The following is a 26,020-nucleotide window of genomic DNA, read 5'->3' on the forward strand; positions in this document are numbered from 1 at the left end:
ATCGTAATTATAATGCAATACACGAGAAACAGTTGAATATATGGAAACAGACAAACTTGCATTTTCGTTATAAAGCACAATTTAAGCTATTTTCGACGCTATTTTCTCTCTAAGAGGATTACGAACAACAATTGAAATATTGTTCTATAAGAAGAAACCTCGATGTTTGTATTTCAGTTCGGTTTTTTCGGTCAAATCTGCATAATTTAGTTAAACTGCCTTTGCTCATCTATAGCCTCGTTTCCAGCCCATTTGAGTAAATTATATTCGATTCGTTATATTTCATTTCGATTGAATAGAAGTCGACTCAGAAAAAGAGCAAAGCCTGGAGCAGGTTTCTGAGGCGGAAAGAGGGTGAAAATAACACAGCGAAGGAATACAGAAACGCACTGCGAAAGGATACACACCCACTTTGTGTAAAATGCGAAGGAAAAAAAAAATCCTGCATCTAAAGAGTTCTCAGCATCTCAGAGGTGACGCTAGAAAATATGTAGGTCGAAATTCAATAAACGAAGCGTTAGTTTTCATTTCACTAAGTTTGTCGTTCTTGGCTTTTTATGTTTATAATGTTCTCATGACATTAGTTTGTGATCCATATCGATTTTGCTGTGAATGGCAAGGATAAAATAAAATAAAATAAAATAAAATAAAATAAAATAAAATAAAATTGAATTAAATTAAATTAAATTTAATTAAATTTAATTAAATTTAATTAAATTAAATTAAACACTTAGCTATCAAAGGCCTGTATAAAAGGGTATGGGCCCCAGAAAACAAAACAAAACAAAACAAAACAAAAACATTTTATTTAGGCCTTACTACCTTCAGACACTGCAGGTTAACTGATGCTTCCTTCTTACTGGTGTTTGACACCAGTGTATAATCCACAAACACTGGTGGATTATACATCAGCGTATAATCCACCTACGCATAAAACAATAGCTGATTTGTTTTTAACATGTAATTTAGTTTACTGTGTTGTCGTTGATTAAATAAACTTGAATTCAATGGAATAGAACAACGTATTTTGTTGCCAAACTATTCCTTCTTATATATATATATATATATATATATATATATATATATATATATATATATATATATATATATATATATATATATATATATATATATATATATATATATGACAACACAGAAAACTAAATTACATGTTAAAAACAAATCAACTATTGTTTTATGCGTACGTTTTATAACCACGGACTAATTTGCAAGCCTGGTCCTTGCTTGGACCTTTTCTAACAACAGTTTCCATCTGCTTACATGACAGCTTCTTTTTTCATAATTACATCAGTTCTGTCCATCCAACTAACCAGCAGTTCAGCTCTCATATGTCTTGTCCCTGCCCTGTAGTTATCATATCTACGAAGAAAAAAATAATAATAATAAGTTACTGCTTAGGCAAAATTGTGAAATATTTCATCGTTAGTTACATAATATAAAAAAAACTGGACGTTTTCCGCACACAGTCGAAATTTTCTGTTATATTATTTTAATATTTATACCAGACATGTCAATATTTGATCATAATTACACGATTTCGCTGTGCACTGCGGCTTTGTGCGAGTCTCCAGTCTGTTAAAACCGAGTCAACAAAGATGAACCAATGCAATTCGAGTATGACGCAAATTCACTGAAAAAAATTCTTGCAGAAAGTTCGTCAGGATGTTGATTTTTGTACATTCTCCAACTCAACTGAGATGGAAAGTAGAGAACAGAAGGGGGGAGGGGAAAAAAAAGCCCTGATCTGGTTGTAACATTTTTATTAGCCTTAGGTGTCCAGTAGTGTTGGAGCTGTGCAATTAAATCCATCCACCAAACACCCACCCCCACTTAAGCTGAATGGAAGGGGGAGGAAGCCCATTTCTTTGAAATAATTAAATGAAAAGCATCGTCGCATTCAGCCGATAAAGCTCCACAGCATCATAGCTCTGAGGATAATATGCAGTTGTGGAAAAATGTGAAAAATGCCTTTTCTTCATTTATTTCGAGCAATGAGGTTTTAAAACCATTGAAAAAAAGAAGTTTCTCCCAAACGCAGGTAAACGTACAGAAACAGAAATCAAGAGGCATGTTTATGTCTTATTTCCATTTGAGCTCTACTCTGTTTTTAGATAAATCTGAACCAAGTTCCTGTAACACATCAGCCATCGTGTCCATTTGGTTTTGCTGCATAATACGATCTACTGGAGATCAGTGGGATCCGCTGCAACATGGCGGCTTTTCGACGGCAGACGACTTCATCGTAGGAACAATAAGTGACAAATATTAAACGTTAATCCATTCACCCTCCTGCCTCCCCCATTCATGGATCATGGAACAAAAATCTAAAGTCAGACAAGTTTCCACGTCCACAAGAAAGCACTGCTGAAAACACACGCAGGAAACCAGAGCTAAAGTCTGACAATAAATCCCACAGAGCTGACTCCGGCTGCCACCAAGCTGAACGGGAATGAAATGAAGGAAATTCCTCCCTTTTTTTGCAGCTGGTTAGGAATGCTCACAAGCATGAAACTGTGGTTGCCTTACTATTTAGCCAGCAAATCTCAAGGGTCAGCAGTGTGAGAATATTCACACGGAATCAGATGTTGACTCTTATTGTTTTGGAAAAGCTGCAAAGAGGGCAATGCGCAAAATGCGCAAAGGCCGATTTTATTTTTTCCCGTCAAAAAGGCCAAAGGAAATGTACCTAAACATTAAAAATGAGAGGGGTCGTTGGTGCTTAGTTTTTTTTTGTTTTTGTTTTGTTTTGTTTTTTTTTTAGAAATAGGTACAAATTGAAATAATATATTTTTTTAGGTCTACTCGTTTTCGGGGGGATTTCAGTTAAAAAATGTGTTGTCTGTCTCTTTTATTGTCCATTTGATCCAAAATGTTTACTAAATTTATGGTTTAGACTTTTTTTATAAGCGATAGTTTAAGATAGAAATTGCAATATTTAATAAACAAGTAAATAATGTCCCGAAGAATTTAATTATGTCTAATTATTATTTTACTTTTTTTTTTTGCATTTCCTGTTAAAAAAAAAAAAAAGAAAGAAAAATAATTAGGCCCCTCATCTCGCTATATAGTATAAAATGTAATGTCTGCGTACAAAACCAGTGTGGAAAGCTTTGTGCATGGAGGACATTGAAGGGCTTCTTCATTATGCGGAGAGCTGGGGAGAATTGCTGCAGTCCAAATTCCTTTTTTGTGAGAGGACAATTTACAACTCGGCAATAGAGCTTTTTTATGCGCCTCCATCGCCTGTCATTGGATGCCACTGGTCATGTGTGAGAGGCAAACGTCTTCATGGCCCTTTTCCTGATTTCCCAGGCGACTTTTACCCCCTCACTGCATTCTGCGTCCATACGGCGTTAAAACCAAAACGAGTCAGACGGCTTTTTTGTTTTTTCCTCCCCCCCGTTTAAAATCTCTGACCGTTCGTTTTATAAACGCGTCTGATCTGATGGGCGCATTTTTTTTGTGTGTGCGCACACTTTGAGCTCCCGAGATGAGCGACACGAAAACAGCTCCTGTTTTATCCCGTCGTCCATTTGCAGAGAAGCAGCAACAGCTCATCGGGGCTTTGCTCAAAATGCGCTGCTTTGGCAAAGATGAAAGAATAAAAGCGGATTTTCTGCAGAATGCAGGTAAGATTTTCACGTGTGTGGCGCGCCTGTGCATGTGCGCCGCCTGACAGCTTCCTGTTTCATTAGTCATGTAAATTAGCAGTGAGGTAATGCCATTTAGGTAATTTCATGTGATGCGATGTGTGCTAAAATGTATTGGGATTGTTGTTTCGCTGCAGAAATGTTCAAAGCTAACAGATTGAAATCATTTACTGGTAATGCACCCTGATAGAAAAGCAAAAAGTTTGACTAATAAGCGATTAGATTTTATTTTATTTTATTATTTTTTATCAAGCAGCTTGTTTACAATGTATTGAAATGTTGCTCGGATTTCCGACTGGTCTGTCTATTAACCTAGATTGTATTCTTTAACTGAACATTTCCCCTGTTGCCTTTTTACTATACATGCATGCTGCTTATTTCATTCCCATATGTGTCAAATCTGAATGCATTTTTATGCTTGGGAGTCAATAAAAACTACAAACTACTCCGCTGTAACCTTCACGCTACCACAATTCTCGAATCCTGTGCTATGTTCGACACAATAAGAGGAGCCCTTTGTTAATATATTCCACATTTGCACAGTCCAACATAAGAAGTCCAGTTCTCAGGGCTGTTTTCAGCTGCTTGGAGACGAGGCCAATTGAACAAAGACAGTATTTCACTGCAGCCTGACAGGCAGCTGCGAAAGTATTTACAGCCTTACTGCAATGCGGCAAAATGGACTCTGCAACGGGGGACAGGCGCAAAATAGAAGCTAGAGAAAATTAGGCGGTGCTTACTTTGACAATTCGTTTATGGGTTTTAAGGATATTACTTTAAATACTAGAACATAATTAAACAGGTGGACCGTCTCATATTTCAAGCTGATATGCTTTTTCATACTGTGTTTGATTATTTACCATTAGCGTGATATTTGGAGAGAGGCCGTTTCAAGCAAATTGTGTTTTATTTTTTAATGTCATTAGTCATTTATTAATGTATTTTCACTTCAATTTACATCGAAACAGTATGTCTATGTGTTTTATTTGTTTCATTTCATTCAAAAAATGCTTTAATTCTGAGATTTACACAATTTTTCTTGACAATTATTTAACAGCAAAAATCAGTGTTTTAATGATTCTGTCACCTTTAACATGCTCTTATCTCAAGCTCTTGGAGTCTGAAAATATGACAACATTGCATTTGCTTGACCTCACATGTTGTTGTATCATATCATCCTGAATACATTTGAACATACAGCAAACCAATTGTACTCTTTCTTTGGGGCATTTGATGCTTGAAATGACAGATGTCTTTATTCTCAGCTTTTCATTGTTGAAAAAATATTTTTCCTCTACTGAGTCACTAATGCATCACTGAACATCCTGCATTATCATAGTTGTTTGGCCCTGCTATGCAGATACATCTGCAGTGGGAAGGACTGGTGGAATTCCAGCAGAAGGCGCTGTTGCCCAACACTCAAACGCTCACCTTCTTCATACGCTGCTACTTGTGAACAGTGAGTGGCCGAGACAGGAATCACGTGATCAAGCTCGGCTCTGAATGGGGTTTAAAAAAAATGTTTTGTTAGTTTTAGATTTTTTTCCGATGATCTTTAGCTGCTTCGAGTGATGCAAGATCAACAAAAACCCCGTGGGCGCATTTTACATCATGCGGTCACTTCTTTGTGCAGACAGAAAGTCAGAAAGTGGCTGTATTATTTTATTATATATATAAAATAATACATTTATATATATATATATATATATATATATATATATATATATATATATATATATATATATATATATAGGGCGCATATATACGTCCTATATATATATGAGGCGATAAACAGCCAAACAGGGTGCTTAGAGTTAGAATCTACAGGTAAGGGAACGAATCAGTAATTACAACAGCAGTGCATGCATGTAAGCACATTTCGGCAGACATTGGAGTCCTTCAGTTGGTCAGAAGGTGATAGGAGGAGCAAATATGCGCTGCAGCCAGAGATTGGAGGGAGAATGAATGACATCAGCCTTGCGACAGGCTCGCTTGTGGAAATAAATGCACTTGAGAGACTTTTTAGAAGGAAATTAAAGGGCAGGAGCTTCACCACAGACCCAAGCTTCAATGAAGAATAAAACAAACCTGCATTATTAAATCAAATAACTTAACACTCATAATTTTGCATTATTATTAATATCAATGATTTCGTTTTAGGATTGTAAAATTAAATGGCCTGTACTTGAAATTAAGTAAGTCGTATCTTTTTCTCTCTCTCTCTCTCTCTCTCTCTCTCTCTGTCTCTCTTTCTCTGTCTCTCCACTCTGGTTCTTAATTTCTGCTCCTTTTCCCCTCCTGCGGCTCACATTAATGCAATCTGCATTATTGAGTAAGTGCAACTTTGAGGATTATTTATGGGCCCGCGCGGCGTTGTGAATGGTTGTGAGGAAGCACGTGACGCCATTAAAGTTTGTTTTATGGCCTGGGACTTGACAAGCCAAAATATAATTCTCATTGTGTATTAGTGAGCGCGTCCAGATGGGCTGGAATAGTGTTCCCAATGACAGACAGAGAGGGAAGCTCCATCGGGCTGAATTTTTATCCTCCTTCACAGTGGATGCGTTTTGGTGCACGGTGCGCCATGTGTTGCGGTCTCCGTGGTAAGCTCTGTTTTATCATTGTGCTATATGGGCGTGTGATGTCACATGCGTAATGCTCAGACCGAGCCGTTTCCTGTCTGTAAAAGCTGGAGCTGCGCAGGGCTGGAAGCAAACGCAGCTAGCTGCTGAGCGGATGTTGGGCTTGATGTTGTTACTTTGGATCGAATCGCCCTGTTAGAAAGCAGCTTGGGAAGCCAAGCTAAGCTGTATCTTTCGGATTTTATGATGAAAATCTTATGTTTTCTATTTATTGTGTTGAAAAGTCGAAATTCACTTGCCTGTCTTGAAATGAACTTTCATTTTGCCAGATAAAGACATGAAGAAATTTGGGATTGGGACAAACAGAAATTATTTTGTGTCACTTTTCCCCACAACGTATTATTTTTTTTTATCATTTATATTTTGCCTGCGATGCTTTTACATATAATAAATAAAACATGCTTCATTTGCAGCCCACTAATTAATATGCCTACATTTGCTTTATTTTTTAATTTTAAGGGAATTTTAACTTTAATGAATGAAAAAAAACAAACATTTTATTTGTATTTATTCGTCAATGATCTAATAGTAAGAAATACTGCAAAGTTCACCGACAATTTGAGATTTATTTAGCTTTTTATTTTTCAGTCAAATCTGTTTCTTCGCTGTCCAACACGCTGTGTGACCACTTTCTGACCGAACGAGCTTTGAGAATAATTGAAAAGCTGTTCAGACACTCTGACTGGCCTTTGCTTTAGCTCAAGCTGCAGGAAACGCTGACTTTATCGTTCCCTTTGTTGTCAGTCTCTCGGCTTTGACCCGTCTAAAGAACTGGCAGGGGAAGGTGAAAGGCAGGTCAGGACGTCTTAAAAATGTTGAAACACGAAGTGGGAAATGTGAGGTTTTTACCCAGATTATCTTTTGCATGTTGTATTTTCAGCATTTGTATCTGTTGTTGATTAAATTGATAACTTTGGCACAGAAAAAGACCCTTATTGGTCGTTTTTATTTTGCAGCTAAATTAATTTCTGAAACATATAGCTTATTCACAAAAAAACTGGCTTTCAATTCCTTGTGCTTCATTTTGATTTTATTATGACTTTTAATTTTCTTAAAAAAGACGACAAAACATTTACACCATTTTCAAATTAATCGCTAAGCAGTAAAAGTTAAATATGCCAACTAAGTAATTTTCTTATTTATTTATGATGGTGGTCGAGTTTTTTTAAAGCAAAAAATTGTAATTCGAAAATTAGGTTTTCGAATTGAATAAACAAACCACCATGAAAACATTTACTATTAATTGTTATTCTGATGTTGATTGGTGCCACTTTGATAAATACGTACGTCTGTTGGGTTTTAAAGAATGAATTGAACAAAATTTCTTAGTTTTATTTAATTTGGAGAACAATTTCTCAGCGCAGGCCTCTCTCCGTGGCGCGCCTCCCTGCTTTGGGTAACGGCTGGCGAGGGCTTGGTAAACTTTTGGACCCCTTTCAGCTGTCAGGAGCAGCAAAAATAATTAAAGTTTTTGATAGTTTTGTAAATGATTCGGTTTGACCCTGCTGGCCTTTAGCCTCATCTTTCGGCCCGTCGGTGATAAGAGCCTCAATATGATCCAGCAGCCAAAAGAAGCGTCTGGGGGTTTATCTCCTCAGTGGTCCAGAGCCTAGGCTCAACGTTAAATCCCAACGACAAGTTTGGAAAAGTAAAAACTTTTTTCAGATATGTAAAACTCCCCCCCACCCCCTATTTTTGCTTCTCTCTTTTTTTTGTAGGAGTGAGTTTGTGTATAGGGATGAACTTGAGATGAATAAAAGAGGAACGGAAGATTACTGAAGTTTTTTTGTTTAATTATTATTTTATTTTTACATTTTTGACTAGAAGTAGTCTTTATTTATTTACAACCAAAAGTTTTTATTTTTAACAAATCAGCAATACAACATTTATGGTTTTAAAAAAATGGGCAAATGTGCAAAAACTGAACTTTTTTTTTTTTTTTTTTTTTGAATGCTATTTTAGTCTTTTGACATATAGTGGTACTTTTGCACCACAGTGTTAAAGTACGCCTTGGACTAAAACCTTTAGTTTATAGCCCAAATTACATGGTTTCTTCCAAATTACCAATATCAATTCCAAGATAAATTAAAAAACTTTGGTTGATGAAAATGGGAATAAATTCAATAAATTTGACTCATAGTAGGACTGAGCCCATAGCCTTTCCTATTTTTTGACAAAACTATAAAATAAAAATGAATTAGGGTTTTTCCAACGCATTTTTCTACTACATGCATTCAGTTCCCTTATTTGAAACTTTGTGTTTTCACATTTTTGAGTGGTTTCCACTGTGATCATTTATTGGGTAATTGCAATTTGCACATTGAATATAAAAAGACATTGTAATTGTCCCAGTCACTTTGCAGATATGTATAGTTTTGAACTTTTGTGCTGTATATATATATCATTGTATATTTTGTACATACTTTATTCATTAATATTTTGGCATATTGGCCTACCTGAAGCTTTTCAACATACTCTTAACTTATCTTATCTTATCTTATCTTATCTTATCTTATCTTATCTTATCTTATCTTATCTTATCTTATCTTATTTGTGTGCTTTTTGCTAGATACATGAAACAAAAAAGATGTCTAAAAGTGGAGAGTCTCGCTTCCCGTCGTCTATATATACCCTGTAGAACCGAATTTGTGTGATGGAATCAGAGTCACAGATTCGTTTCTAGGGGAGTATATGGTCGATGAAAAAACTTCGATTCCTTGAGTTATAGGCGTCTGAGGCTGCTGAGGGCCCAAAGTGTTGTTACAGTGATAGCGCTGGTAAATCTTAACAGCACATTACTCACAGAAACTCTATATGATTACGATGAGAGCGAATAATCTGATCAGGAAAGTGTCTGTTTTGGAGTTTACTGTTTCTTTTTTGGAGGGAGGCTCCAAATGCATTTAGTAAAAGAAGCTGCAGCCCGCTCCAGCTGTGGCTTTTGGCTCCTGTGTCTCCACATTATTGATTTGCAGAGAGGAGTGCTGTTGCTGCCACTGCCCAATAGGATCCTGAGACAGTTTTAAAAAGAGAGAGAGAGAGAGAGAGAGAGAGAGAGAAAGAGAGTGAGAGAGCGAGAGACAGGGCAAATGAAGGGATGAGATTGGTGTAACTTTTGGATGACCCCTCCATGACAAAGACACTGTCCATCAATTGTCCCCAGTCATTATTTCACTGCTTTTATGCCAAGGGGCTTTTTGTACCTTTTGTTGCTTCCTCTGTTGAACACCATGCCTTCAAGAAACTGATCTACCTTTATGTATAGATATAGATGGATACTTGGATAAAACATCCACATGCAAGATTTTTTTTTTAATATTCCTCTATGTTCCTTTTCTCATAACAACACATGGATTTGAATTTATGTTTTGCGTGCACGTGTAACTTTTTAGTGTTTATTTCTCTGTCGATGTGCAGCAGATTAATATGTTTGTTTATTCTCATGAGTCTTATCTAGGTGTGTCTTCATTTAGGCAAAAGCGCGTTCGGTTGTATGTTTACTCGTGTTTGGACCCGCATCACCTCCATTGGCCGCTCTGGTCACATGGTTCGCTAACTTTATTCAGTTGACACCAAGTAGGAGGGCTCTATGGAGGAGAGGAAAAAAAGACAACTCGAGAAAAATTAGTATTTTCTACCTTCAGAAATTAATGGCCATGAGTTCGTATATGGTGAACTCTAAGTATGTGGATCCCAAATTTCCTCCCTGCGAGGAATACTCGCAGAATAACTACATACCTGAGCAGGGCTCGGACTTCTACAGCCCGGCGCAGGACGCGGACTTCCAACACCCAGGGATCCTCTACCCGCGGTCAAACTACACAGAGCAGCCGTTTAGTTGCAGCACTGTGCCGGACTCAGCGGTGCAGCCACGGGGTCACGCCGGCCACACTGCCCACTTTGACGCACAGACTGAGCAGGGCCCCCCGGTCCAAACGGCCGGACCTCGGACTTGTGGGCAGCAGCAAAACGCAAAGAGTCAAAATGGGCTCCAAGCCAAGCAACCTGCAGTAGTTTACCCCTGGATGAAGAAAGTTCACGTAACTACCGGTAAGATTTACCTCCTTTTTGCCTCCTGGTAGTTATAGGAAGTCATTTAATGTAATATTTATGGGCGTCTTTGAAAGGCCCAGACAATTACACAAGTCATAAATTTTTATAGCTCAGGAAATAGGCCACAGAAAGCTTCTGAGAGAACATACTAGCCGCTAGTGATTTTATTTAATCTGAGGGAAATCTGTTTAAAACCATATTTTAAAAGAAAAAAACAAACAAACAAACAAACAAAAAGGGAGCTTTTTCTTTGGGGTTGCTTTCCTTAAAGTTTTTTTCTTTTCTTTTTTTTGCGCACTGCTCACACCTACTTTCTCTTGTAGCATGTTGTTTTTGTCTTCATGCTCCACTTGGCAACATTTGGTGACTCTATTTCTGCTCTCCTTCTTCCACTTCTTATTGTTTTTCCAAACCAGTGAACCCGGACTACACGGGATCAGAGCCCAAGCGCTCCAGAACCGCATATACCCGGCAGCAGGTCCTGGAGCTGGAGAAGGAGTTCCACTTCAACCGGTACCTGACCAGGCGGCGGCGGATCGAGATCGCCCACACACTCTGTCTGTCCGAGAGGCAGATCAAAATCTGGTTCCAGAACAGGAGGATGAAGTGGAAGAAGGACCACAAGCTGCCCAACACCAAAGGCAGATCGGCGCCGGCCTCCGGCCATCTGCAGAACATTCAAAAGGATAACCAGACTGATATAACAGCGCTATAAAGGACAGAGGAGGAGGATTCAGGACGAATATTTGTACATAAACGAAGACAAAGGCTGCATTTTGACTTCTGCATGGACTGATGTCGTTTGAGCATTATTTTTTAATTTAACAAAAAAATATCCCAGCAACTTTGACTCAAGACTGTGTCAGAAAATCAATCATTTGGTATTACTGAGAGGTTTCAACTTATTTTTATTTTTATTTTTTTTATTTTTTTGCATTTTAGATTTTTTTTACTTTGTTTTATTGATTTCCTCACAGTCAGAAAAACATTTATTTTTCTTTATCAAGCCAAATTGTTTTTATAAAACCCGTTCAAATTCATGAATTTAAACCTTTTTTTTCCCTCTCACGTCAATATTACGTTGCCATATATATATTTTATTTTATTATAACGCAGCAGTGAGGCAAACAGATACAAAATTCCACATATTTTGTTTCACTTTTTCATCCACGAAAACGCACAACTTAGGTACTTGAAGCAAACGATATTTACATAAACACTCATTGACCTTTCTTTGCAAAAAAAGCAACTTTCTTTTCGTAACTTGTTTGTTTTAACTTATTTTGTAAAAAATGTTCGTAGCTCGTATATTATTCTCAGACCTAAGACATTCCTGCGCGTGAAGGATTCCGAGTGCCCTTATAAATCTCTCCTGACACCTTTGTAAACAGTGTACATTTTCAGAAAACTCTCACAAGAAAGATCATTTGTTCTTGCATGGCACCAAATCTGTATTTCTTTCTGAGGATATTCCCAAATCCTGAATATTTAGGAATATATATCTATGTTTTCCTTGATAATTCGTTATTTATTTGATGAAAACAATTTTTTACATTTTCGCGTAGCACACACTTTCATTAAAAACACTTTCGATCAAACTTTGGTTTTTTTTATATAACAAGTTTGATTCTTGTGCATTTTTAACATGGCTTTCCACACACTTTTAGAATTTAGATACAGATGGGAATCTTTTAAAAACCAAACCAAACCGAGGGCGGAGAGGGAACTTCTTTCAGGTTACGTTTCCAGGCAGATATTTCTTGTGTTAGACCGTCATTGTCCTCGGACAACAAGAAGAAAAAAAAAGACCCAGAAGTTTTCCCAGTATGAAGGTCTCTTTTCTGAAGTCTTCCTCAACAGAGAGCTGAAAAGGTATTTAAACCGAAGAGCGACAAAAGCAGAAGAGGCAGGTTCATCCAGGGGACACATTTCAGCCGCAAGGACTGACCCCAGCACCCCCTGACCCGCCGGACAGGCAGCTTTTTCTCTCCCAGGCGCTATTTTTGTTTGGATGGGGGGAAAAAAACAAAAAGCCAGTTGGACTGCTTAAAACAAAGCTAAACCTGATTCACAGTAAAGGGCCAGTCAGTTCCACAGTCCTACTCGTATTTTAACCGTATTTATATCACCACCCTCCCTCCCCCTTGTCGAGAAGGCTCTGATTTGTATTTTTGTCGTATTGCATTAATCAATATGCAATTTTTTCATCAATTTTTATTTTTGTAAATGCTTTTTACCTTGTACGGTGCTTTGAAATGTGAGAAGTATATATATATAAAAAATAAAGATTTCTACTGATTATTCATTTGAGTATTTGGCAAAAATGTTCTGTCTCCTGGATGCTTATGTTCTTCATTCGGCAAAGACAAACAAAAGACAGATTTCGAGGAAACGACGCTTCCTTAGCCGATGGGGTATGTACGATCTTTGTGACTGTTTAAAGAAATCTGCAGCTGTTGGAATGGAATTGCAATACTTTTTGTATATATATATATATATATATATATATATATATATATATATATATATATATATATATATATATATATATATATGAATATAATTTTTTTCACGGTTTGTGTTTTCGCAAGATTTGATCACAATTTGAAGCTAAGTACGTGGAGCATTTAAAAAAAAAAAAATCACAAATGGAGCAAATGCGCGCTGTGTGGGCTTATAAGGCCTGCCCGGGAAATTACGACTTTTACTAACAAAGAATGTTTCACTTGCACGACAGCGGAAAGCTCTGTTTTGACACAAAAGGGGGCTCACTCTTCTGTGTTTCTCGTTTTCAGGTGCGATTTTTTTTTATTTTATTTGTGAACAAACTTTTATATACGAGTGTCTGACTACACCAGACGCAGGCGCAGGTTAAGAAAGGACAAATTACAACAACACACTACATGCATGAGGACTTTTATTAAACTTAGGTTAGACAAATAATTTACAGATTTGCATCGAAGTGTTTAAGGAAAGGGTTTGAAAAAGGTCGAAAAGACCAAAAATATTCAAGGAGATAATATTAAACATTTGGATACCTTTATTTGTTTATTTTTTATTTCCCAGATGAAATAAAAACAAATCAAGAGATGTGGCCACTCAAGCAGTATAAGACATTGATTAAACTACATAATAATATCTAAATACACCCCCACCCCCTCAATAACCACAACAAATAGTCAATATAATCAAGTGAAAAGCACAGTTTGCGCTTATCAGCTGGAGCGCATACTGTGCGTAAAAACGTCTTCGTTAACTGTGCACAGTTAATACTCTTGCTTATGTTTTTATTCCAAAGGAAACGTTATTTAAATCTTACAAATAAAATTAATAAGAATTTTCACGTCATTCTCCCCAATTAACTAAAACCCAGATAAAAAACAAAACGAAAACAAAAAAAAAACTAACACATATCTCTCCAATACCACATTAAGTCAGCTGTGACTCTTTTCCACTTTTACCAAAGACACAGAGTAGAAATGCATACTTTATTTGAGCTGTGGCTTTATTGGGGATGACTCTCTGCAGCGGTGACCTCCGACCCCCCACACTACAGAATCAGCTCTGATCCAAACAAAGCGGCCATAAACAGACATGTGGAAAGACAATCCGCAGCCGCACGCTTCCCCCACACCCCATCTGTACATCATCTAGATTGGGTCATGCTCACAAACTGTAATGTGCAATATAAACATGTCATAAACATGCAGAGGTAAAGGGATGCATGCACATGTGATCTCGGGAACTTAGCATGCCTTATTATATTAGTCTATTAGCACAACTGTGATGCGAGTGGGTTTCAATTTATGGAGGAATCCCTCCATGCACTCTGCAGCTGCTGGAATCGCAACAAGAATTGGAAATAAAACGCCCCTCAGTTATCAGGTCAGAGCAGCCTACTATACTATACGCCGTGCAGCCACACTGACCTACATGTCTGAACAGCAATAAATGGGAGCCAAAGGCAGTGCCATTTTCAATGACACTGCACCCAGTGCACAGGAACAGCGCCGCTGCTCTCCATCCGGCCATATTTGATTTCCAGCTGTTGGTTTCGCAGAAGCTTCTCTGAGCCAGACAGGCAACCGACCAACCAGCCAACCAACCAACCAACCAACCTCCCCCCCTTAAGATATATTAAAGTGCGCCGTCTGCATTCAGAGATATAATCCAGAGACTATACCACTCCGCTTCTCTGTTCTCCAACCACGTGATTGTCTAAATAATTAATGCAGCACGTCCCCCTAGAAACACGGCGTCGTCATTAATCGCAAGGACTCTATCAGAGTTGAAAACTGAAGAGATCCCCCCTCCAAAGAAAATAATATCCGATACTCGGCGCGACTGTTAGCTGCGGCTCTGAACCGATGGATGCTCGGGTAGGTAAATATTTCTGCATTTTTCATGTCGCCTCAGCTTGGCAAATGACCATATCAAATGTCTGTGATATTTGATGAATTGCACCTCCTTTCTCTGATGTGTGCGCTCCTGCATAGGCGCAGTTGTTTAGACTGTGGTCTACGGTCGCTGTAAGCGCATTTCTTCCCTGTTTTAAATAATATTAAATGTCTGCTCCAGTTCCAGAGATGACTGGTTTGCTGTCTCCGCATGGACATTTGACTAAATGTCGGGGAGTAAATCGCAGGAGCCTAAAGTCGTTTCTGTACAAAAGATTGAGTTTTAGCTAATTTATTTCTCTTTTCGCGTCAGAGTTTTATTGTATCTTAAGCAAACGCGCGCGCAAAAAAGAAAAAAAAATGTGGACTGAATATTTTTCATACGGGAGCTTTTAAAATGAAGCAAGGATGTGATTTTTAAGGTAATTTTGATGCATAGTTTACAATAGCAGAAGATGAATAACTACTCGTATACCTTTTTGTATTTTCGGCCCCTTTTTTCCCCCGTATTATTTTTATTCTTAGAGTGGCATGATTTGCTTTCGGTTCCTCAGAAGTGCTGGAAGTTTGGACAGCCTGACAGCTCTGCCTCCTTGTAAATCACTCCCAGTAATTCCTGAAAGGGTGCGAGGGAGCCTGTTTGGGGGGCCGGCCGAAAACTGTAAATCTTTCACTTTTATTACCCCTCTGAACATATGCCGGCGACGCTGTACCAGCCCTGCAACCCCCCTTTTTTTTCTTCCTTCTTCCCTTGTTCTGCAGCGACGACAACCCGCCGCTAAACCAAGCAGCCAGCCTGCGGCTTTGAAATCCTCCTCTGCTAATCCAGTTTGGTTTTTCCAACGCATTTGATGTTTTTTACTTGGCATCGAACATTCCCTTTATTTGGTGATTAATGCGGAAAACAACACAGGAGAAGGCAAGCATGCTCTTGTGACTCTTTGTGCAGCATCCATGGTGTTAAGGCAGACATACACATATATACACACACACACACACACACACACACACACACACACACACACACACACACACATATACACAAATAACAAACGCGGGATGATAATTTGCTTTATTTGAATACAATCCACGACCAGCTGCAAGAGAAGCTCATGTCATTTATTTCATAAATCATTTGTTTTGTTTTTTTTTAAACGCACATGTCAAACTAGTGTTCTGCAGAAACGTCACTCTCCATTATTTGGTGATGCATAAAATGCGTCCGTCATTCGTTTTATCACTAAATCCCTCCAAATATGTCGAGGTCCTGGATTTCTTGCAAAAACGTTAGCACCAATGCAACGTGAAATGGACTTGACATTTTACACGAATGCATTGCAAAAATGGGCAAAAATGCTGAAAAAACAAACAAACCAAAAAACAAAAAAAAAAAAAAAAAAAAAAAAAAAAAAAAAAAAAACAAAACAAAACAAAACAACAAAAGACAATACCGATGGACTAAAATGGACACAGAACGACAGAAAACATTCCGGAGTTGTTAAACTGAGGCTTGTTGCAGTCCTTCATATTCAAAGAAGAAGTAGAGCCATTTTCCCAATCACACACCTCAGACGAGCACATAAACGCCACCCTTTATCAAAATGGACCGGTGAGGTAAGGGCTCCCTGCTTGAAGACGAGAACAAATCACGTGAACATATATGCTTGTATCTAAAAGGCAGTGCCATTTTATTTGTCATCATAAAAGCTTCAGAAACAAGCCACCCCCCAAAAAAAATAAAAAATAATAAATAAAAAAATAAATCCCCAATCTACACAGGCCTATCCTCGATATCTCACTGGTTGATTGATTGCCAGTGGATTTTTTTTCTCTCTCCTTTCCCCCTCTTCCTTGGAATAAGGATACCTTGTTCGCTTTTTTTATTGGTAGCTGAAAGCGAGTCCTTCCATTCTTTCGGGAATACTGTCTCCAACCGGTGTATGGAAATGTCTGAAAAACAGCAAGATCAGGTTTAGGACAGCATCGTCTGCAGACAGGGAGGAAAAAAAAAGAGAGGAGTGAAGGATTTATTCTAGAAGCTGCACGGAGAGGAAGTCAGAGCTGAGAGGCAGCCGCTTTATGATGAATTGATTCGCAGGTAAGCAATTGCATGGCGAGAAAGCAACCTTTAACCGCGGGTTAATACAATGCAAAGGATTATTCATATTATGATGCATTCCGTCCAAGGAGGGGAGGCTCGTTAAATATGCGGATATGGAGCTCCTATCTCTTCCTTTAACCGTTTATATAAAATGTATTTTTCCATTCAAATTGTATCGACAGATTGACTTCTGCGCTTTTCAGCCCATTATGAAAGCCTGCTTAGAGGAGGAAGAAGAAGAAGAAGAGGAAGGAGTAGGAGAGGAACTTTTCTTTTTTGACTCTTGGATCGTAAATCACATTAATTTGTTGTCTTATCGTCACACTGGCGTTTGGTGTGATTTATGTGGTTTCAGCTGTATGTGGCTTTGTCAGCCTGCAACGTTGTATGTTTTGCACGGATTCATACCGGGGATTTCGACCAACAACAATAGATTAAAGATATATATATATATATATATATATATATATATATATATATATATATATATATATATATATATATATATATATATATATATATTTAAGTTAATAATTCCACAACGGAATGTTTATTCCCTCGTTTATCCACATTTTGCCTGTTGTTAAACAACTAGACAACTTCAACTCATACGTGTTCTTTAATGTAATGCCAGAACGCGTGATTTCACTGCCGTACTATCTGACACACTTCTAAATTACGACCATTCTGTAGTAAACACTTAATGTTTCATCTTCAAATACTACATATTGATTTTGGAACAAAGGCTGATTGTTCTCCATTTCCTTTTATTTATTTATATATGTATTTTTTTTTAAATTTAATCAAAATTACACCGGACGATTAAACTGAGATATTGAGGGAATTTCAGAAGGTCTGATCGACTGCGTGAGATAATAACACTCCAGTCCGAGTCCCGACGCATTGTGTGGAGCAAACTTACCGTGACAACGCGTAGGCGAAAAACACAGTTCGTGTGAAAAGGGAGGCTTGTCTGCTACTAGTAACTTAGGGTGCTGAACACCAACTGGAGGGCGCATATTATTGACCGAGCCTCCTAAAGTATTTCACAAAATAAAATAAAAATAAAAATAGGGAGTAGAATTTTTTTAAAAAGGGGGAGAAAGAAATATTTAAATCCCGTCAGGTTTTACGCATGGATCTTCATGGCGATTAAAAGGAAATAAATGAAAAATCTTGAGATTTATTTTTCCATCCGTTGGTGTCCTCCTGCCTCTCTCAGCGCCCAGAAGCTAATCTGAATTTGGTGGAGACTTTTAGCTACTTGAAGGGAAAAAAAAAAAAAAAAAATCCTCGTTGTTCATTAAACTTTGGCTTAATACAGAATGACCCAAAGGTCACCTAAAAACGCTTATGGCTGCTAGATATTTGCCCTGTCGCTTTGTGCGAAAGTGCACATGTAAGACTTTTCATTCTTCAAACAAGAAGTAAAAAAAAAAAAGTTGAATGGTTATTTAATGGATTTTAGATTATTCTGTTACTCTATTTTAAAGCTTTAAAATAACTGAATATTTGTATTTCAGCTCATATTAATAAAAAAAACATATATTTAATGTCTAAATTAACATAAAATGCATATTATATTTTAATGCTAAATAAAATAAAAGAAATAAGACAACAAAGAAGCAAGTCACTCAATGAGATATTTTTTTAACCCTTATTTGTGTTCCAGGTCGCGATGGAGGCGGTGATGAATGCGTGAGCGACATAAAAGAGATCTGCGCAGATTTCGGTGAGTAACATTTCTTCAATTAATAAAGGAGATGCATAACTCAGCCAAGTGCTAACAAGGTGATTCGTTACTACGCTGCACATTTACGCTTCCAGCACAGGAGGCTGGAATCAAAGGCAGACATGAAGGATGGCCTCGGCGTTGCATCTGCGCTTAATTCTTTACGCAGAGTCCCAGTTTCTGCACGTTTCAATTTGTTCGCAAACAAAAACAAGAATTAAATCCAGTTGGTGGGGAAAATTTTCCAGTCCATCTTTATATATATATATATATATATATATATATATATATATATATATATATATATATATATATATATATATATATAATAAAATAAAATAAATAAATAAAACGCGTAAATTGGGCAGGAAAAAAAAAAGTAGGATTTTGGAATCGCAATTTTATCCAAAAGATACTCCTGTAAATCACACTCTAAGGTTAAAAACAGGCTCCGTTTTCCAGCCAGAGCTGGTGGCTCGCACTGCAGAGACGGACTGGACGCAGCATCGTTTATAAACGGTGGAAACCTTGCCAGCTATGAAATGCTTTCCCTCAGACTTCCTCCTACGCTTAGTTTCGCACTTCTGAGGGGCTTCGGACTCACTGGGAGTGTTTTGCTTTTCCATTCCTCTCTAAGGCCGTTTTACAAACAGGACATTTGCGGCCATAAATTTCGCCGCGGTCCTCACTGACAGGTGTAATTGTAATGCGCAGCGAAAACTGCAGACCCCCCGAAGACATCAATGTACAGGAAAAAGGAATCTTTCTTTTGTTTCTACTTTGGTTTTTTTTTATTTATTTATTTATTTATTTATTTATTTATTTATTTATTAAGTTTGTTGTACTGAAATAGAAAATTAGGAAAATAATTTGTGAAAGCAAAGTAAAATAGAAAAGTAGAAAATACACAATAGAATAAATAAATAAACAAATAAATAAATAAATAAATAAATAAATAAATAAATAAATAAATAAATAACATTGGGAACATAAAATGTGACATGCGCAAGCCATATTGAAAAATGTATGTGCCACCAACGCACCCTACCTCTTTCACTTGCTCTCTCCCTTTCTCTCGCTCACGTGCACGCACGTTCACCTCGTGCACGCTCACGTACAGCCCACTCCCCGTCCCCTCCCCTTCATAATTCTTTTAATATCAGCCTCTCGCCTGCGTAGAAATGGACCCCTGAATGCGCGTGCACGGAACAACAATTAGTGCGCGGCGGGCTTTGTGAGGCCTGTGATTAGTGAAAAGGGCATTGTGTGTATGTGTGTGACAAATGCTGATTCAGCTTATTTGTGAGCGACTACTAAAGCCTCCCAGAGGGTCCCTTTTAGTAAAAAGTTAAACTTTAACTGCTTTGTGGAAAGAAGAAGAAGAAGAAGAAGAAGAAAAAAATAGCCAAACGGCCAGACTTTGAAGCTGGTAAACCGTTGGAGTTTTGACTTGAAGGTTTTGAGGAGCAGCCACGGCCATTCTCTTTGTGCGGTCCTGATTTCTGATTATTTGTCTTTCACATTGAAGATGGTGCAGTTGTAACAAGTGATGTGTTTCTGCCTACAGCTCACAGACTGGAGCAACTGTGGGAAACACCAATCACGTGAATAATCAACACCCATTTTGTGGCTTTGAATCCACAAAATGCAGAAGGCAACCTACTATGACAACTCTGGACTGTTTGGAGGCTACACCTACCCCAAACCAGACTCCTACAGCTATGGCCCTGCTCACCAGTCCTACCCTGCTCCTAACATTGACACTGATTACCAAGGCTCTGTGTGTCCTATTCAAACCTCCGCGGTTAGGCCACCTCCAGCCCTTAAGGACAGTGACCTGAACGGGGACTGCATGCGGCAAAGCAGCAGTCAGAGCAACAACAACAACAGCAGCAACAGCAGCAGCAGCAGCGGTGGCAGCAGCCAAGCAAACAGTATTTCTGAGCAGCAGGTACCCCCACTGTCTGCTGCCTCCCCGAGCTCCAACAGCTCCACATCCCAGAAGAAGAAGTCTCCAAGCAACAGCGCGTCAGGCCCGGCCACCCCGGCCCTCACCAAGCAGATCTTCCCCTGGATGAAGGAGACCAGGCAGAACTCGAAGCAGAAGAGCAACAACAACTGCGCTGCTGCAGGTAGAGATCCTGATGGTGCGTATGTGTGTAAGAGTGTGTGGATAGCATGCAGGGCCGGCCTAAGGTATGGGCAAACTCTACTCTTATTGGCCCCAGGAGATCATGCTGATGACACATATGCAGGAAACGTTTCCAAAACTGAAAGTCGTGTCAGCAGAGTCATTGTGGAAATGACTCTCCATCTCTAAGCATTTTCCACTTTGGTCTAATATTTATAGCATAAACTACACTCAGCTGAGTAAAAACCTGAAAACGTGTCTTCTGGCAGACCAAATATTAATTTAATTAGGAACATGGTGAACAATTTACGCCATGTCTGATCATAGTCTCTCTCTTATGTTTTGAGCTCAGGCAAGCTTCATAGACTCATTATAAAATATAAAACATTGGAATGAATCAAATATGTTAATAACAGGCATTTTATTTGAAGTGATGTTAATTTACTAAATAATTTAAAGTGGCTGACTTAATTGTAAGCATAGCATTCTGCATTATGGTCAGTAATCTCTACTTTCTATTGAATAAAAAAAATACTAACTTAAGCAGGTTGAGGCCAGAGGTGCTGTTGTGGCTGGAGGGTGTAGCTGGAAAGTTGCCCCCAAATGAAATCCTGCTTTGACCCTCATTCACCTTGCAACTGCAATCCCACTTTCTGGTTTATACGTGAGCTGGAAAATATGTTATTTCCCCCCACAACATTCGCTTATCAAATTGCATCAAAGATTTGCAACCGTTAAACAACAAAGTGCCAAAAAGTTCATTTAAAATACCATTTAAATAGAAAGGCCATTTACATTGTAGAAAAATATGAAGGATAAAGGAAAGACCAATGAATTATGCACAGTATTGTTTCTGCAAACAGGACTGAATTGTGAAGACAGATTTGTTTGCATTTTTGCTATAAATATTCAGAGCATTTAAGAGATTCTGCAGATATTTCTCCAAATTTGGGAGCCACAAGCCATGATGTCTATTTCATATCTAAAAAGGAGTTTGATTTTCCATTTAAAAAATACAAACAAACAAGTAATGTTGGTTTAGGTCATAAATCCAACAGAAAAATTGGCTAAAGTGCATAAGTGTTGTTCCCTTCAACGTATTTGAAAGTCAGGCTAGCTAAGCTAACTTTATTTATTTATAAGTTTAAACAACAGCAAGAACTGAGTAAAGCATATAACAGAGTAAAATTAATTTAAAATATTGCTTAAAGATAAAATAATACTTAGAAAAACATGCAGTAAATATTTCTGAATAACATGAATGACACACTTAAGATAACATTAATAGACTGGCAAATATTTTCATTCCAGTCTGCTGGTTTGGAAACATGAGTCTGGAGTTAATGTTTAGATTTTGTGCCCCTGTAAGCCTCCATGTGTGGCAACGCCCCTGGCCTTGTTCAACCTTGAGCCGGCGCTGTTTGTGTCTGGGCCTTAACACGTTTACGCTTCAGACGAACTGCTTTTCGTGTTTGCACGACAACGCTAAGATGCTGTGATTTGTCTCCTCAGGTGGGGAGGTGAGTGATGAGAAAAGCCCGCCCGGACCGGCCTCCAAGCGGGTCAGAACTGCTTACACCAGCGCGCAGCTTGTGGAGCTGGAGAAGGAGTTTCACTTTAACCGCTACCTTTGTCGCCCACGGAGGGTGGAGATGGCCAATCTGTTGAACCTCACCGAGCGTCAGATAAAGATTTGGTTTCAGAACAGGAGGATGAAATATAAAAAGGATCAGAAGTCAAAGGGGCTTGCGCACTCCCCGATGGGACACTCCCCGGACAGAAGCCCGCCGCTGAGCGGGCCCAATCACACCGGATACGCGGGCCAGCTCCAAAACGTGAACAGCCTGAGCTACGACGCGCCCTCGCCGCCGCCCTTCGCCAAGCCCCAGCAGAACATGTACGGCCTGGCCGCGTACACGGCGCCGCTGGGCGGCTGCATCCCTCAGCAGAAGCGCTACCCGGGCTCCGAGTACGAACACCACAGCATGCAGAGCAACGGAAGCTTCGCCAACGCCAATTTGCAAGGCAGCCCCGTGTACGTGGGTGGGAACTTTGTTGATTCCATGCCAGCCTCGGGCCCCATGTTCAACCTCGGCCATCTCCCCCACCCATCATCCACCAGCGTGGACTACAGCTGTGCAGCTCAAATCCCAGGAAACCACCACCACGGACCGTGTGACCCCCACCCCACGTACACAGACCTCACCTCTCACCAAGTTTCTCAGGGAAGGATTCAGGAAGCGCCCAAGCTGACGCATTTGTAATATTATGACGTTTCTTGTGCGTGCGTGTGTATGTGTGCGTGTGTGCGTGCGTGCCAAATTACGTTGCGCTCTTTTTTATTACCTCACTAGACTATTAACTATGCTCCGAGAGAGCCGTGTGTACTATGACAGTATTATTGATATTATTATTAATGCTATTGTGTAATTATTTTCTAAATAATACAGCTTTGTCCATTTCTCTTAAAATTTGGAGAAGCTCTAGCCTGATTGTTAATAGTTCTTTTGTTGTTTTTTCCCCTTTTCGTTTATTCTCAAGTGCAATGCGCAATGTTTGACTGAATATTTCATGCCGTTACTTGAAGGTAAGTCTTGTAGATCACAAAAAGTAGAAGATCATTCTTAGATGGAAAGATTTTTAGGGGGAAAAAAAAGAAGAAAAAATTGTCTGCTTGTTAAAGGATCTCATTTTTTTCCTCACCCTATTTATTTATTGCGTCATTAATTTTGCATAATCCCCGGCACTATAGCATATAGCCTATTTAATTATTTAATTGCTTTTGTATTGCACATTATTTATCGTTTATTATGCGAGTATTTATAAGTGTGGATTTCCGTTGTTGCCAGATCGGACAGAGCGGTGCACTTGTTGGGCAAAACAGGGTTTGTGTATTTTTTTTATTTTATTTTATTTTTTTCAGAAATGCTACCGAGTATTGATGGAGCATTTCGAATTGTATAAATCTGAGACAAATGGGGGCATTTTATAGCGAGTAAACATGTCCACGGTTAATCTCGTGTCAAAACCTTAAGCGAAACGTAGACTATCGAAAAATCAAATATTACGCACACCAGCATGTCATTTTGTGTAGTCCCTTGCGTTTCCTTTTTTTCTTTGTTGTTGTTGTTATAATTATTTGTCTTCCATTGTTATTCCATTCAGTTGGACACCCATAAATTTATGAAACCCCGATGATATTGAAATGTTATATTTTATTGTGTTTAACATTTTGTAAATAAAGTGCTTAAACTTGTATTTGCTCGTTGAGATTTGTTGGTCTCTGTACACAACGCCGCAGTGTCTCCTTGCTGCCACTGTAGCAGAGCGAAGGAGGTTTATTGACCCGCAGCCTTCACTGTACAGTCCAAACAGACAGAGACGATCAATAATTAGACACCAGGATATCTAAAACTCATCAGACGGCTCTATGCTCCCAACGTAAAGTGCATTTTAGCGGAATAAAAGGCTCTCGCGAATATTGATGTTTTATTGGTATGAAGGGAAGTGAGTCTGTGGGCTTATTGCATCCTCCACATGTCGCTTATCATATTTTAAGACTCGGCCACATGATTAGCCTTCCTCCCTCGTGCAATAGAAAGGACCAAATAAGCTCTTCCAAGTAAAGAGCGGAGAGTAACCGCTGGCGGTTTAATTGATTTCAAAATACTAATAAAGCAGATAGGTGCCAATAAAATAAAAAAAAAGAGAAAGAGAGAGAGAAAGAAAAATAAAATACATGGTGGCGCTTTGACATTGGGAGAGACACGGCGATGTGTGTGTGTGTGCCTGAGAAAGAGAGAGAGGGGGTAGAAAGAGCAGTTCATCCTTTATTGCTCCTGGAGAGCCATTTCAAAGCTCATTAATCAAAAACTCGTCGCTTTCAGGCTCCTCGCTGATTCCCCCCTCCATGTGAACAAAGCATTTGCATTCCAAATCCAAGAAACACATTTCTAACCGAGCCAATCTTGAATGGTGGGGGGAGAGAATTTAAGAAAAAAAAAGAGAGAGAGAGACACAGAGAAAGAATAAGTAAGATGTTCTGGTTTTCTATAAGATGATAGATCCTGCGATTTAAGAGCGCATGAAGGCAAATGAAACTCTTGTCACAGAAATGATCAGCGGCTTTAAATCTGCGCAGGTTCACAGTCACTTTCATTCCCTTAAACTTTCCTTCATGCCAGACAGCCGTCTGAGCGCGCAGTTAAAACAAATCCCTTCAAACAAAAGCTATTAAATTGATCTGATCTTTCAAAACAAAGAGTCATACTGAATCATTTGAGCTACTGGGGGGAGGCTGGGCTGCAAACCAGCCCAGTGTTCAGGGGACGGCGGCCATTTTACCCCCGCTGTGCTCTGATACTCCACTTTCTGTGCAGAGCAAGTCATTTAATTGAAATATGTATCAAAAATAGGATTGATCATGAGGACAAAGGTGTGACAGGCTTATAGATTGAAAAGGCAGCGAAAAAGACATTTTAATTAACATATATATAAAATCAGAAGAATAAACGATTTGACAGTAAACATCTATTTTAGAAGCTAACTATTAAACATGGAGACAAAACAAGTAGTTTACATATCTATGAATTAATTAATTGGAAAATAATCAGCATCAGAATGTAAACCTCTCCAAATAGGGCAAAGTGATTCTCTGATGATGTTCACACGACACACCGATAAAATAATTGGGTCAATGAAACAAGTGTAACAATTTTAGTATTTTCTTCACTGAACTGTACTCAGGATTGCAGAGTATTTAATAGACTTAAATAAGATATTTCAAAGACTTAAATCAATTGAAATTCAATGAATTCACCAAACTAATTTTGCTCGTGTGCTTCATCCTCCACACTAAAAATAAATACAAATTAAGAATTGGTTTTGATCAATGCATAAAATGATGCTCAGCTAGACATTTTAATTCTACTCTAACAAGCTGGCATGACAACCGTTTCCCTGACAACCGCAGCTAAGATGTGCCACACAGAAAGCAACTGTCTGAGGATAAAGAAACTCGGCTTGTTTAGAAGTTTGACTTTAGCATTTGCAGAGGGAGTAAACCAATTACAGTTGGACACAAAGATAAATTCTTGCCTCAACACAGAAATTATACCAGTTGCAAATGTAATGTGGATCTTTACTGAATTGATACAATTGAAACCATGAGTTTACATGCGCTGCATAGAAGGCACATAAAAATCTTCTTACTGCCTAAATCAAACTAAGCTTTTCATTTATTTTTTCCCCTAAATGTAATCATAATTAAATGTTTTGTTTATTATTATTTTCT

The 26,020-nt window shown here is 38.5% G+C and overlaps 2 protein-coding genes across 7 annotated transcripts; both read left to right on the forward strand.

Moving 5' to 3' along the window:
* Positions 1–3,316: 3,316 nt before the first annotated feature.
* Positions 3,317–23,985, forward strand: hoxd3a (homeobox D3a). 6 transcript variants are annotated; one of them, XM_015057763.1, is made up of 5 exons: positions 14,754–15,424; positions 15,526–16,861; positions 18,537–18,596; positions 20,164–20,743; positions 22,240–23,985. In XM_015057763.1, exons 4-5 carry the CDS (start codon positions 20,242–20,244, stop codon positions 22,989–22,991), a joined length of 1,254 nt encoding a protein of 417 aa, XP_014913249.1. In that variant the 5' UTR covers positions 14,754–15,424; positions 15,526–16,861; positions 18,537–18,596; positions 20,164–20,241; the 3' UTR covers positions 22,992–23,985. The 6 variants fall into 6 exon arrangements, with proteins under 6 accessions (XP_014913248.1, XP_014913250.1, XP_014913247.1 ...); XM_015057762.1 differs by lacking the exons at positions 14,754–15,424; positions 15,526–16,861 and adding an exon at positions 3,317–3,650; XM_015057764.1 differs by lacking the exons at positions 14,754–15,424; positions 15,526–16,861 and adding an exon at positions 6,140–6,274.
* On the forward strand, positions 9,021–11,337 carry hoxd4a (homeobox D4a). Its single transcript, XM_015057766.1, has 2 exons — positions 9,021–10,363; positions 10,783–11,337. Exons 1-2 carry the CDS (start codon positions 9,964–9,966, stop codon positions 11,079–11,081), a joined length of 699 nt encoding a protein of 232 aa, XP_014913252.1. The 5' UTR covers positions 9,021–9,963; the 3' UTR covers positions 11,082–11,337.
* Positions 23,986–26,020: the final 2,035 nt, after the last annotated feature.

Source organism: Poecilia latipinna, unplaced genomic scaffold (assembly GCF_001443285.1).
Source record: "Poecilia latipinna isolate Pla-1442-1.1 unplaced genomic scaffold, P_latipinna-1.0 Scaffold1489, whole genome shotgun sequence".
Classification (NCBI taxonomy): Eukaryota; Metazoa; Chordata; class Actinopteri; order Cyprinodontiformes; family Poeciliidae; genus Poecilia; species Poecilia latipinna.

Excerpts from the sequence above, each read along its gene's own strand:
- hoxd4a (XM_015057766.1), top strand. The coding sequence starts at position 9,964 with ATGGCCATGAGTTCGTATATGGTGAACTCTAAGTATGTGGATCCCAAA. Across the intron at positions 10,364-10,782 it reads GAAAGTTCACGTAACTACCG|TGAACCCGGACTACACGGGA; the intron begins GTAAGATTTACC and ends TTTCCAAACCAG.
- hoxd3a (XM_015057762.1), top strand. The coding sequence starts at position 20,242 with ATGCAGAAGGCAACCTACTATGACAACTCTGGACTGTTTGGAGGCTAC. Across the intron at positions 20,744-22,239 it reads TGCAGGTAGAGATCCTGATG|GTGGGGAGGTGAGTGATGAG; the intron begins GTGCGTATGTGT and ends TTGTCTCCTCAG.